The 15,121-nt window shown below is 41.5% G+C and overlaps 1 protein-coding gene across 1 annotated transcript in view; it reads left to right on the forward strand.

The window, feature by feature from the left end:
- Ttn (titin) overlaps window positions 1–15,121 on the forward strand; it is a 275,595-nt gene that overhangs the window by 33,366 nt on the left and 227,108 nt on the right. Inside the window, 12 exon segments of the mRNA XM_051166126.1 lie at window positions 19–279; window positions 2,001–2,261; window positions 2,801–3,064; window positions 3,154–3,414; window positions 3,540–3,800; window positions 4,301–4,561; window positions 5,387–5,528; window positions 5,616–5,781; window positions 7,539–7,770; window positions 9,241–9,525; window positions 9,691–9,816; window positions 14,418–14,606. Of these exon segments, the coding sequence (XP_051022083.1) occupies window positions 19–279; window positions 2,001–2,261; window positions 2,801–3,064; window positions 3,154–3,414; window positions 3,540–3,800; window positions 4,301–4,561; window positions 5,387–5,528; window positions 5,616–5,781; window positions 7,539–7,770; window positions 9,241–9,525; window positions 9,691–9,816; window positions 14,418–14,606 (2,709 nt within the window).

The following is a 15,121-nucleotide window of genomic DNA, read 5'->3' on the forward strand; positions in this document are numbered from 1 at the left end:
TATTTTCTTTTCCCTTAGAAATTAAAATTATCAGAGGCCTCAGTGACCTGACATGCACGGAAACTCAAAATGTGGTGTTCGAGGTTGAGCTCTCCCACTCAGGTATCGATGTCTTGTGGAATTTTAAGGGCAAGGAAATTAAGCCCAGTTCTAAATATAAAATCGAAGTTCATGGGAAGATATACAAACTCACAGTCCTGAATATGATGAAAGATGATGAAGGAGAATATTCATTTTATGCTGGAGAAAACACAACATCTGGAAAGCTCACTGTGGCAGGTTTGTATCGTGATCTCTCAATCTAAGTTTTTCTGGGGAGCAACTATTGTAACTATAGAGACATTGCTTCTCATTTTCCCTCCAGTCCCCATCTGCTTCCCACTGCCATGCCTCTTAACACACTGATCTCAAGGCTAACAGTACCCTCACCTCTGTCTCTGCTAGCCTAAACCGTGAGTGTGTTTGCTCAGCCCCACCTCAGATGCCATCTATACATCAGTCTCGGCTGCCGTCATCTCCACGAAGCTCTCTTTAACCTCTCCACTTCTTTCTCTAATCCCAGGATCCTTTTGTCTTTGACTCCTTCGTGGTCCTTATTAGACACTTGTCTTATTCCCTATTTCATTTCCCACACGATAGCATATGGCCCTTGGACGTAGAACTAATTGCTTCTTTCTCTTCTCTATGTGCTCAAGATAGATGATCAGTAAATGTTTGCTAAACTGAGCTTCATTTTAACTTCTCTTCAATAAAGATTTCTTTTTAAGCATCCTTTTTCTCTGACTACACTCTTGTGGACTTAATATTTTCTATTTCAAACACAACTTCATTAATCTGTGCCTCTCTTGTGGTGTGAAGAGGTCACACGCCTTTCCCATTTGGCACAAGTCCTTAGTTTCAGAATGAAGAGTCATAATTATAGTCTAGGTGTCAGCATAGGAATAGAAATCATCATTAGCGTTTTTGGTCCATTACATTTGAGTATTGAGGAATTGAGGTGGGGGTGGAGGGAATATTCTTAGATCTAACCATTCTTGTATATAAGCAGGTCATGTGGTAAAAGTGTGTCCTGGTTGATATGAAAGTCTCATGATTCATGACTCTTACTTTACGACATAATATTTCCTTAGAGAGTTGGCAATAAAAGACATGTCAAGTAAAACCTCAAGTCCTTTACTTTTTATAAGACTGTTTTAAATATCATTTAAAGTGTGTAAAAACATAATCTTTGAACCCCTATGTGATTTTATTTGACGTGGTCCCAATAGGAACTCTAATAAGGACACTAGAAACTCAAAACACAAAAGTGAAGTGGGTGTGTGTCCTTTTTAAGAATTTGGAATTTAGAGGAAAACAGATGCCCAGGCAACTAAGTGGTTAAAGCAGACACCCTGTTCCCAGTGATGAGGGGTGGCGCTAAAGCAGAAAGCCCAGGGAACTGGGGTATATAAGAAACATATTTAACATTCCACAAAAGCGCTATTGAAAGATGGACATGATTAAAGATTTATAACTATAATCCCAAACACTTAGAAGACTGAGGCAGGAGGATTCCCATGAATTTGGGGCCATTCTGTGTTACAGAGTAGGACATTGTCTCAAATAAGAAAATAACAAACCCATCGTCAACTTTGACATGTTGTTCAGCAAGATTTTCCTCAAATCTAAGATATATACTAAGAAAATAATTCTTAAAGGACAAAATAGCATGCTTTAAAATACAGGGAGTTGAGTGGAAAGCTACCTATGTGGCATGCTGTGTGTCACAGGTTTCAGAACTCTGTGTTAAAATGGTGTTTTCCCTTTGCACAATGATGTTTTTGCTTTTTGATCACGCACACTTAAAGGATTTCCATGGTGCTTTCTAAATATAGGTTAAAAAAATACACTTATGTTTAAAATCATGTTCTACAATTTGATATTTGATGTTTAATTATGCAATGGTTTCTTTCATATGACTAATTTGAAGGACTTACACGTGTTCTACTCTTGTTTTGAAGGGGGAGCCATCTCGAAGCCACTCACAGACCAGACTGTCGCTGAATCCCAGGAGGCCGTGTTTGAATGTGAAGTTGCCAACCCCGAGTCTGAGGGGGAGTGGTTGAAGGATGGAAAACACTTAACACTGAGTAACAACTTCAGAAGTGAGTCCGACGGCCACAGACGAAGGCTGGTCATTGCCGCCGCCAAGCTAGATGACGTTGGAGAATACACCTACAAGGTGGCAACCTCCAAAACATCTGCCAAGCTGAAAGTAGAAGGTCAGTAACATAAGGACAGCCCTGTATTTCCCAAATCTTGCTACTGTCTTAACAGTCACCACTGTCAAAGTCAAGCCGAAGGACTGTTCAGTGTCACATACATCTTCATTTTAAATCATTACTTTGTTAACTTTTTCTTCGAAATCCTATATGAGCATGTACAAGTTTTCATCAGATGTTTTTTGTTTGTTTGTGATTAAATCATTGCTTGGGGTCTGTGAAACAATTGCATCAGACATTCTGATACCGTATTTCTTTTTCACTCTTCTCCAATCAGTCTATTAAGCTGTTAGTATATGGTATGCACACATCATGTCACTGAAATATAGTGCAACCATTGCACAATGCCCATCTCCAACTGGATCTCAGATTTTCTTAAGTCATTGCCAAGTGTCTTTTAAAATGAGGGGCCGACAGAACTACCAAACGTTGACTAACCATTCTTCTGCACTCTGGCAGGCAGTGACCAGGCTCAGAACTTCTTTGGCTTGCTGGTCATTCACTGCTGTTTTCCAAACCAATTCTTATCTCTTCTGCAGCTGTCAAAATTAAGAAGACTCTGAGGAACCTCACTGTGACAGAGACACAGGACGCTGTCTTCTCTGTTGAACTCACACACCCAGATGTCAAAGGTGTCCAATGGATCAAAAATGGAGTCGTCCTGGATTCCAATGACAAGTACGAGATCTCAGTCAAAGGAACACTTTACTCTCTGAAGATTAAAAACTGCGCCATGGCAGACGAATCTGTCTACGGCTTCAAACTGGGCAGGCTGGGAGCCAGTGCCAGGCTGCACGTTGAGAGTAAGTTGACCCAGACATTTCTTGGTAGATAACTTGTGGCTCTTATTAGGTTCCCCACATTACTGAATTCCTCCAACTCTCCTCATTAGCTGTCAAGATTATTAAAAAACCAAAGGATGTGACCGCCTTGGAAAATGCCACTGTTGCCTTTGAGGTCAGTGTATCCCATGACACGGTTCCAGTAAAATGGTTCCATAAAAACGTGGAGATCAAGCCGAGCGACAAGCACAGATTGGTCTCAGAGAGGAAGGTCCACAAGCTAATGCTGCAGAACATCTCCCCATCCGACGCTGGGGAGTACACAGCCATGGTTGGGCAGCTGGAGTGCAAAGCCAAGCTGTTTGTGGAGAGTAAGTGTCTGGCAGTCTCTCTGTTGCATTTCCCTGGGCATGCTGCTGGGCTTATGACTCTGTGTGCCTTCGTCTGTGTTTAGAAAGGAATTAACTGAGAGTGTTCTGATTTCCCCCCTCCCAAGCACTACACATCACAAAGACTATGAAAAGCATTGAGGTCCCTGAAACCAAAGCGGCTTCTTTTGAGTGCGAGGTATCCCACTTCAACGTTCCTTCCATGTGGCTGAAGAATGGCGTGGAAATTGAGATGAGCGAAAAGTTCAAGATAGTTGTCCAGGGGAAGCTCCATCAGCTGGTCATCATGAACACGAGCACCGAGGATTCAGCAGAGTACACGTTTGTTTGTGGCAATGACCAAGTCAGCGCTACCCTGACAGTGACTCGTAAGTAAATGTATAGATGTAGGTCCATGTGAGTGTGTATGTGTGTGTATGTTCATGTTGTGTGCATGCACATATGCATGTGTCTGTCTCTGGATGTTTATATGTGCACATACACATACCTAAATGTTTACCAGGCTTCTTCTTGCATAGCTTAGACTTTTTTCACAATCGTTGAATCTATTAGAAACATTCTTGAGAAAACTCTTATTGTATGCTTGCAGCGAGCCTCTGCTAGCCTCTTGATGTGCATAAAAGTTTCTATAACAGTATCGACAGAAGCTCATCTACCTAGAAAAATGATCCTGTGCCTCTCACTGTGTGCCCCTGCCACTCTCTCAGCTGGCCTTCTCATTCATGAACACTGTCAAAGCTCCCACCTCCAAATTATAATCAGACAAAAAACATTTGAAACTCCCACTCTGCACTTATTACCACCCCCTACATATTTACATTGCAAACTCAGGTGCTTCATTTTTTTTTTTCCTAATCCTTCTCTGTAGCAATCATGATTACATCCATGCTGAAAGACATCAATGCTGAAGAAAAAGACACTATAACCTTCGAGGTGACCGTAAACTATGAAGGCATCTCTTACAAATGGCTAAAGAATGGTGTGGAAATCAAGTCGACTGACAGGTGCCAGATGAGAACCAAGAAGCTCACACACTCGCTGAACATCAGGAATGTTCATTTTGGGGATGCTGCTGACTATACCTTTGTGGCTGGAAAAGCCACGTCGACGGCCACCCTTTATGTGGAAGGTATGGTATTCTAAATGTATCCACAATGAGGTGAGGGGGTGGGAGCCAAACATACCATGTAAAGAATTAATCTGTCAATTCATGAATTGGATAAATAAAGTGCATTCTGGCCGTACAACTGGACATAGTAGTTAGAAATAAAAAGGGATTACTAACACATGCTTTAACATGGGGAAATGCTGGAAATGTTATGAGAAATTAAAGAAGCCAGCCACAGAGCAACATGCACTGTATAAGTCCATTATATGAAACGGCCCTAACACACACATCTATTGAGCACACTTCATTAGCTCCTGTCTAGCGGGAAGCGATGGGAAGTGGCCTCAGATATGATGGCTAAGCTATGCCTGAGTTCTTTCTGGGGAAAATGAAATGGCCTTAAAATTATGGGGGTGGTTATACAATATTTACGATGGAAGCCATTGAATAAAACTCTCCAAATCAGGACTAATTCTTTGGTTTCTCTGGGCCACATTGGCTTGGCCCATGCATTAAATCCAGGGTGTCCGGCTGTGTTAGTTAACTGAAACATGTGTTAACTAATTGAAAACATGCATGTGTTCATTTTACATGGCACTGTAGTGAGATGGTGTCTTGTTTGTGTTTAAGAACAATGCAATACGTTTACAAAAATAAATTCTAAACCGTCCTCAAAACATTCTAAGTACGTTTACAGATTCTGAGTTGGGCCACATTCATAGCTATCAAATCCAGCCCCTGTCTGTGGGTCAGATACCTCTGCAAATGTATAAATCAAGCAGCATGTGACTTACATATCATTAAAGATGTCAAAGGCTAACTTTTCATGTTTGTTCTGTTTTCCAGCTCGCCATATAGAATTTAGGAAACACATTAAGGACATTAAGGTTCTGGAAAAGAAACGAGCCATGTTTGAATGTGAAGTCTCAGAACCTGACATTACCGTCCAGTGGATGAAAGATGGTCAAGAGTTGCAGATAGCAGACAGGTCCGTTACTTTGCCTTGCTGTGTTCTGGCTCCTCCAGCTGTCCTTTGAATCCCACGCATTAAGCTCCAGTTTCCTTCCATCTACAGGATAAAGATTCAGAAGGAGAAATATGTCCACCGTCTTCTGATCCCGTCCACACGGATGTCTGATGCTGGGAAGTACACGGTGGTGGCAGGAGGCAACATGTCAACCGCTAACCTCTCTGTAGAGGGCAGAGACGTCCGCATCCGAAGTATTAAAAAGGAGGTCCAGGTATTGCCTACATGATGTATGTTTTGACAAACCACCAATAGTTTTTTTTACCAACTCTTAATGCATATATATATATATATATATATATATATATATATATATATATATATTACTTTTGATGTTCCTAATCACATTACTTTTAAGATTGAAACCATCTTGTCCCATTGGCTTAGATTACTATGATGCCATCAGGTAACTCAGCTTCCTGTCAATCAACAAGTATGTCCTTTCATTATAGAGATAATTTCTTTCATTAAAAGAGCTACAGGAAAAAAAGTAGCTGTAGATGGGTTGCAGAGATGGCTAAGTGGTTAAGAACCTGGATCCTTCCCCATAAGACCTGGATTTGATTCCTAAAACTCACCTAGCAACTTATAATCATCTCTAACTCCAGTTCCAGGGAATCTGACACACACACACACCTCTGGCTTCCTCCAGCACCAAGCATATAAATGGCACACAGGCATACATTCAGGCAAGACACCCAAATGTATAAAATAAAATAAAGATAAAATTTTAAAACAGCTGCACAAATTTTGCTGTTGAGTAAATGGCATTACCATGCAGCTCCAGTCATAAACAAGCTAAACTGTAAATTGGGACATTCACACCATAGCGATAAATAAGAAAACCTAGGACTTGGCTTGTTCTCAGTCTTTTTTCCCTATGAAGAGGCAGGTATACAGGACTTGAGTGTCTGCACATGCTTGCTATGGATCTAAGAGTAATCCCAGTGTGAGCAGTGCTAGATTCTTAGCAAGGCTGTTAAACAGGCACTTTTGCCATCTATCTTAGTCACTGCTATATTGCTGCAAAGAGACACTTAGACCAAGCCAGCTCTTATCAGGAAAGCCCTTAATTGGGGGACTTGCTTACAGTTGCAGAGAATTAATTATGATCATCATGTTGGAAAGCAGACAGGCATGGTGCTGGGAAAGGATCTGACAGCTTTCCAGTCTGATCCACAGGCGTCCGACAGAGAGAAAAGACTAGGCGTGGCATAGACTTTTAAAACCTCAAGGCCCTTCCCCAGCAACACACCCACTACAGCAAGGCCACACCCCCTAATCCTTCCCAAACAGTCCCACTAACTGCTGAGCAGGTGTGTGAACATAGGAGCACACCGTGCACTGTGCTTGCCCTTATGTGTGCTGCCCTTTCCAAATGATATAGTGGAGGACGGAATATCAAGAAATTAATTTTGAGTTAAGCTCCGTGATTTTTCTCTTCCAGAAAAAAATATCATAGGCCTGCAATGTATTAAAAACACTTGCAGTGAAAACTCATATGACCCAGCTGAATCTCTCCTTCCTTATTTTCTAGTTTTGAACCTTGGTTTTCTCACTTTTAAACTGAGGACAGTAATTGCTCTCTAGTCCACAAAGTTATAGCTCATAATAATGTGAAATCAGGTTGAAGAGTCACTTCAAAGACCTCTCTATATAATTAAAAACTTCCAGACGTAAAATGTCAGTTATTATTTATTAAACCACAAACTTTTAAAGATGAAATAATTTGAATCCTTGGGCAGCCTACCTCATTAGCACAGGTATAAGCCTGATTCTCTGCATAAGAGATTTGGGTACTACTTGTTCAAAAATACGCAGGGAAAAAAAAACTAAAATGTGCTATAATCAGCCAACTTGTTATGTCGTGACGTGCTGATTTCTCCTGTTCTCTAAGTGAACAGCTTTAGAAGTGTGTTAATAGAAATAAAATCAGATTCATTTCTCAGTCCCTTTTCTTCTTGTCAACAGGTCATCGAGAAGCAGCGTGCTGTCGTTGAGTTTGAGGTCAATGAAGACGACGTTGACGCCCACTGGTATAAAGACGGTATCGAAATCAACTTCCAAGTCCAAGAACGGCACCAGTATGTGGTGGAGAGACGAATTCACCGGATGTTTATATCTGAGACCAGGCACAGTGACGCAGGCGAATATACCTTTGTGGCAGGAAGAAACAGGAGTTCTGTGACTCTCTATGTCAACGGTACGTGTTAGACCTCAACGTATGTTGTGGCCTCACCTGTAATAATCTCTTTGACGCCACTAACACAGTAGTGGTGCCTGAGAAGCTTCTAACAGAATCATGGCACCCATCTGGATGTGACTGCATTTGTGTTCATGTCATCCCTGTGGAGAAGAGAGCGGCTGCCGAAAGGGCTATTGTGATGTCATTTCCAGGAAGCACCTGCTGGCCGGAATGTCCTCTGTTTGATTGACACTACTGAACATCCACTGTGTGTCAACTGTAATAAATGCCAGATGGCTTTTCAGATACAACATTAAGCGGTTGTAGTTCTCTGTCCTAACGGTTTAAGTGTAAATAATTTTGCTGTTACAAGCAATGGGCATGTCTTCAGCCCTCAGTGCAAAGCTTGAGGAAACCCAAAGATCTCCTTTGAGACCCTGGAGTGCCAAGAGAGCCACAGGCAGAGTGTCATGAGGCTCTAAAATCAGAACTTAGCCTTTGGAGGTGGAATTCCTCATGCTATCAGGAGCCTCCTAACAGTCCTGGGGGGCGGGGAGGGTCTCAGTAAACCTCTGCGTTCATCACCCAAAACCCCAGCTCTGAATTTAAAGCTTGCAAGGACTTGAGCCTAACCTAGACACACAGAGAAGACCAGAACCTGCCTCCCAGACACATCTCTGACTGTCGTGGAGTAAAACTCCCCTGAGTCATATGGAGGGGTGCTAGGAGTCGCCTCAACATTCATAAGGATACTCCCTTGTCCATCTCCCCCATGTCTCTAGAAAGTGCAGTTGTCATAGCATCCAGTTGTGTTTGCTCTGCTGTCGTAGAAGAAGAGATGGAGACACAGGGAAGCAAAGAGGTGCCAGATGCCATCCCTTTCACCCTGTTTGTGGTCCTCCCATCTGACTCCGAGAGTACACAGTGATTAGCACAATCATAGCACTGGATTTCGTTAAACCTATTTAATTGCACTCTACTGATAGACAATAGTATTGAACCAGTCAGTGCTTATGGACTGTGTCCCATTGGCCTCTGTATGGAACAGAGAGATTATGAGCTAATACACAGTACATACGTACTCGTAAGGTATTTTATAATCCAGATGTGATAAGCCCTTTCACCATGGAATTTGTTCGAATGACTTTTAAAAATAAATAGGATGTGAGAATTGTTCTAGATTTTTAGCTGTCCGTTGGTGTGCCTGATTGCAAAGCAGAATGGTGTCATACTTACATACCTGGCCTCCTCGGTACGTCCCATGAAACATTCTTTAAACAAGCCTTTCTAAAGTTATTTCCTTTCCTTGAAAGAAAAACAAAATCCCCTGTTAGCACAAAGAATATTTCTCATATTCTGAGGCAAGTAAAGATATTACAACCCTGAGGTTTTGGCTCTGGACACATAACGCCTTGACACAATAGAGTGTAGAGTTGCATGCTGTCTGTCCTCCTCCTTCATGGCCTGGTTTCCGGTGGTGTCTTGTAGCTCCCGAACCGCCCCAAGTCCTGCAGGAACTCCAGCCCGTCACCGTGCAGTCTGGCAAGCCCGCTCGCTTCTGCACCGTGATATCAGGCAGACCACAGCCCAAAATTTCCTGGTACAAGGAAGAGCAGTTGCTTTCCACTGGCTTCAAGTGCAAATTCCTCCATGACGGGCAGGAGTACACGCTTTTGCTCATCGAGGCCTTCCCAGAGGATGCTGCGGTCTACACTTGCGAGGCCAAGAATGACTATGGAGTAGCTACGACGGCGGCTTCTCTTTCTGTGGAAGGTAGGAAGGCCCTGGGCCTCCCCAGTGGCAAGGAAGCCAGCCGGTTCTCACAGGGTAGTAACAATAGATTGCTACCCAACTCTGAGGTTACTCTGCTGTGGGGGCACGACTGGGAGGGCTGTGGGTGAACTTCACCGTGGCAAATGCTGAGGTCTCTTTCTTTAGTTCCAGAAGTTGTATCTCCGGATCAGGAAGTGCCACTTTACCCCCCTGCCATTGTCACTCCACTTCAGGACACAGTTACCTCTGAGGGGCAGCCAGCGCGATTCCAGTGCCGAGTTTCAGGGACAGGTAGGCACTTGATAAAAGTGTGTCATTGCCAATGTTTGCAGAGGGCATGTGAAGCACAGTGTTCTCAGCCTTTTATAAAAATTAAACATCTTTTGCAAAATGATTTTTTGAAGCTGAATGGAAATCTAGCAGCAGATATATTGGAATTAATTAAGAATTAGACCATTATTACTATGTACTACTATTGTGTGTGTGTGTGTGTGTGAGTGTGTGTATTGGTTTGTATGTATATATCATTGCATGTATATCATAATTATATATACTACAGGGTTGTACCTTTAAAAATGGTTAAGATGGCACAACTGTTCTCTCATAAACTCTTTGATGATTTCTCACAAATATCTTAAAAGCATCTAATTTCCTTATGATTGTGACTACATTGGTAATCGCTTAATTGGGAAATTACAACAAAACTTACAATTGTTATGGGCTTAGCTATAGTAGCCTTTTCATACATTTCAAGAGAAACCACTTACATGTGAGGTATTAGTGAGTCTATAGGCAATGCGTGTGGAAGGGATTTTCCTGTTGTGGACACAAGTTTCATCTGTAGATTGAAAAGTGAGATTGGACTTGTGAATCCAGTGCTTTCTCTACATATGAACATAGGATTTCCCTGGTCCTCTTTCCCTCATGTTCATCAGGAGAATACTATCATACTAAACCTTAGAATATATAGCTGATAAGGGTAGGGTTTGGGCTTTAGGGTCTAGAACCTGGTATTTGAAAAAAAATAGTGACTCCTAAAAGAAAGATGGTCTAGAAAAGGGAGGGCTCCTTGCCCTAGAAGAAGACCTTGTCCATGGCAGATTTTCAATAAAAAATTGGTGATGGGTGAAATGAATGGCTGTTAAGTGAATAATATCAACCACTTGTTGTTAAGATTGTCAACAATACTGAATTAAAAAAAAGAAAAAGGAAAACTCAAGGCAACATCTAACACAATGTCTGCTACATAGCCGTTCAGTTATAGTTATCTGCTTTTAGTTTTAATTGTGGGCATGTTTCGCAAATACCACCAGCCATTTCCCTCACCTGACTTTGAAAAAAAAAAAAAAAAAAAAAAAAACAGTTTGTGTATGATTATGGCCTGAACTCATATGCTCACTAGATAAATCAAAGGAATAATTGATTGATATACCCCCAGATGAAAATTACTTCCTCGTTTTCTTGTTTTCTATTTGGGTGACAACACTACGGGGAAATTCTCAAAGTTCGGTAGTTATTGTCTTGTTTATTATGCTTCTGCCATTCGTTTATGGCCCAATTTCTGCCTTGCCAACGGCTGTTTTCCTAAACAAGCTAGCACTTCAATAGATCTTCTGACCTAATGGTACCCTCCTCTGGGGTAGAGATGCTAATCAAGGACTTAATAGACCTGTTTCAGTTTATGAGTATAATTAAAGTATGATGCATTCGGCTCCCAAGTGACTGGTGCTAATACATGCATCAATTAGATCCTTAGTGACTAGCACTGGATAGAAAATTGGGGAAATCCTATGGGCTTTGTGTCTGTGAAGTGTAGTTTTTGAGACATGCTGAATGCAAGTAAGTAGAAGTTAGCTTGATGGTGTTTTTCTAATGCAGTAAACTCATATAAAAATGAAATAGGTGATAGCTACAATAAATATAATTTAATTGAATTTTAGAAAAAAAATTTTGCACACACACACACAGACTCACATCAGTTAGGTAGCAATAATTATAACAATATTATTATAATGGTTTTTAGTCTACAAATCATATTATAGTTTTATCTTAAATTTTACAAGAATGCATTCTAAGTCTTCTACACAACTCTAGAATCAAGAAAGAAAAATCACTTTCTGCATGATTGACATCTGTGTTAGAGTGGAATTTGTAGCTTTGTGACTCATTAATTCCCTATGTGTGCTAATAGTATACACATGTGGATGGTCTTGTACCCTCATACAGACAGATTTTTGATATGATATAAATTAAGTTTATGGAATAGGGCAACCTTCCAGAAACTTCCAAATTAATAATGTTTTATTTCTGAGACTGAAAATATTTACCCAACATACCCTGACCTGAGAGAGTTGATCGTGCCTTCCACACCTAGAGAGGATTCTGAGTTTTCAAGGACCTTTGTCCTAAACCTTCAGAGTAGAGAGTGGGGATGACTTGGTGCTTTCTGAAGCATGAGTGAACACTCTCAGGCTGTTGGCTAGCTGTGAAATGTTATCTGCTGGAGGTCTCTGGTGCCACCTAGTGGTAGAAAAGGAAATTTGGAAAAGTGTAAATTTAGCATATTAGCTCCTTCCTAGAGTTCATTCTACAGGAAATAAGCCTGTGCCATCTAGAAGCATAAAGAGTGACAGAAAAATTAAAATAATAAATAATTATTAATCTAATGATGAAATGTGCCCAGTACTTACTTAAATACCCACTTCAATGTTATTCTACCAAAACTTACCACTCCATTGCTGTGGAGATTCTGGGTGCTGGAAGTGGCCAGCCTGGGTGTTTGTCTTCCAAGAGGTAAAGAGGCATGCATGTGTCTAGACCCTACAGTCATAAATGCTGTCACATCAGCTAACTGTTCTCTGTCAGAGAGATAGCTGGAGAAAGTGTGTGCATGGAACAAAGGGTCACAGGGTCAGAACACACACAGAAGAGCCCGCAGATGGCGAGGCTTTTGTAAGCCACAGGGCGGGAACTTTTAATTTAATGCTGGAATTGGCTTACAGTTGGCGCTCAGCTGGAACTTAAGGCCCATTCTGTGCCTTGCAACCAAGGAGCCACTCAAGGAATTTTAACTCTCTAGGAAGCACACAACCCAGAGCCTGGCTTTAGAAATAACACTGTGCTGGGCAAAATAAATAAATAGATAGATAGATAGATGTGGGCTAGGAGAGATGTTTGACGGGTACTGATGGGGCTTTTCCTGAGGAGATCCAGGGCAGAGAGGAAAGAGTAGCTGGGAAAGGAAGTGTTCAGAAGTAGGAGGGTAAGATTAAGGTGCCAGATTCAAGGGTGAGAGGGACAGAGTGGAAGACTCGGGAATCTCACAGACGCCACAAGCCACCAATGAGCAGCACAGGCCATGGCAGGCCAGGCGCATGGGCTGTGTGTTCCGCCAAGAGAGGTTTTAGATTTTGTTTCCTCCATTTACTGCATTGGCTGTTGGCAGTTCCTGGTCTGTGTTTGCCATGGAGATGAAATACACAGACACACATGCGCACATGTACACACACACATACAGACGCACATGAGCGCAGAGTTTAATTCATGGAACAGCTATTTGACTCTCTGTGCTGTTTGTCTACACGTGCCCCTCGCCTTTCACACGTTACTGAAGACCACGGATCCCCTTTGGCATCAGACATTTTGCTTTAATGACTCTTATTCCAGCAGCAGCTTTATGCGGTGTTCAGTCCATGAATTCTGAGTCATCCTATCTTACAGATGAGAAACATGATTCAGAGAGATTAAATGACATGTCCAGGGTCAGAAGCTAGCAAACTTTCTCATCAGCATACTAATTTCTAATTACCTCATAACCTAGGAAACAGCAAGGCTTGTTTCTTTAGAAAGAAGATCCTGTAGTTTATAAATGGCTGCTATCGCTGGGGGCGGGGTATCATTCATAGACCAACAGTGGCACCAAAATTCTGAGTGGTTGGGATATAGACTGAGCTCCAAGCCAAGATGGCTCAGTTCAGAGAGTAAATGGGATTAACTGAAAGTATGTGTTCCTTTAAATTACGGCAACACAGTAATATTTTATCTTCTTAATTTGTTCAAAGTGTTGTATGAAAATTAGTCAAATGAGTCTAAGGTGCCTAAATTCTATGAGTTTTCCCTCTCTTTCCATCTGAAAATAGTTTTCTACACAACTATTTTGCTAAAGGCTTTCCGCTACCAGCTCATTGGTAACACAGCGTAGTGACGTAAGGATTACCATTTTAGGCACAGCGTAGTGATGTAAGGATTACCATGGTAGGCTCAATGGGACATTGATCTGCTCAGATCTCTTGTTTGCTTATCCTCCTGAAAGCTGCAATAGAAAATATTTTAAATCTGCATTTTGTCCTATGGCTCAGCTGCAATTTCCAGATCATTCACAACACTTCACAAATGAACTCCTTCTCAGGCCACTGAACGTGGCATGCCAGTGCCTCACAAGGCTGTAGCCAACATTTGGGAATGATGTCACATGCCCAAAATTTCACCATTAGGACTTAGAGACTGGAGTATGAGAAGCCAGAAGTCAGTGTCACCTGTGTATCAAATCCGTGTGTGGGCAACATGGGGCTCTGTCTCAAGAAAATGGTTTTTAAAGAATAAAATGAACATTTTAGACCTTGAAACACTGCAGCTAGTGCAACAGTAGAACAAGTCGCACCCTTCTAGTGTCATATTTCTTTCTTAAAGATGAGAGTCAGGTAGTAACAGGTGTGGTGTGTTCGGAAAAAAAAGAGTGTAAGGTCCTTCAGCTAAAAAAAAAAAAAAAAAAAAAAAAAAAAAAAAAAAAATGAAGTGTGGTCTGCAGTCTAAGCAAGATTGTGTTTACAGATAAGTAAAAAAAAAAAAAAATCCACCCATTTTTAAAGATGTAAATGTGTTTTCTTTTACAGATTTGAAAGTGTCTTGGTACTGCAGAGACAAGAAAATCAAGCCATCTCGGTTCTTCAGGATGACACAGTTTGAAGACACTTACCAGCTGGAGATTGCTGAAGCCTTCCCAGAGGATGAAGGGACTTATGCTTTCGTTGCTAATAATGCCGTGGGCCAAGTGTCCAGCACTGCCACCCTGAGGCTGGAAGGTAGAGTGGACGTTTAAGAACTTTACAATGCTGTTAGCCGTTACCAAAGACCATTGGTCCTTCCATTCTTATCACTTAACTCAGGGTTCCCATGTTATGTACGGTTTCATTGACCAGTTCCCTGTGGGCTCTTGTCTTTTTATTTTGCCCTGCTTATTTTCTGTGGAGTTTTGTGCTTTTCTGCTTCCTAATCAGCATGTATCAGACGGTTGAGAAAAATGCTGCGGAGAAAAAGGGTGCGGGGTGTATTCGCTTTCTTACCAAGCTAGGCTAGAGACCGGACCATCTTCTTCTTGGTATTACCACAACTGTGACTTCAGATCCATTACATTAGATAAGTTCAGATCTGATAGGGTAAATATACTTGTCAAGACTAAAAGGTTGCCTGAGTGTTGACAGCCCCACTGTTGAGGTGATTTACATTTTCTGTTCATTAATTATATTATTGTCAGAAGCACTTCCTCAATCCCTGAGGACTTCAACTCAAAACAAGAGTAAGAGTGGGCTGGGAGTGT

Source organism: Acomys russatus, chromosome 24, assembly GCF_903995435.1.
Source record: "Acomys russatus chromosome 24, mAcoRus1.1, whole genome shotgun sequence".
NCBI lineage: Eukaryota > Metazoa > Chordata > Mammalia > Rodentia > Muridae > Acomys > Acomys russatus.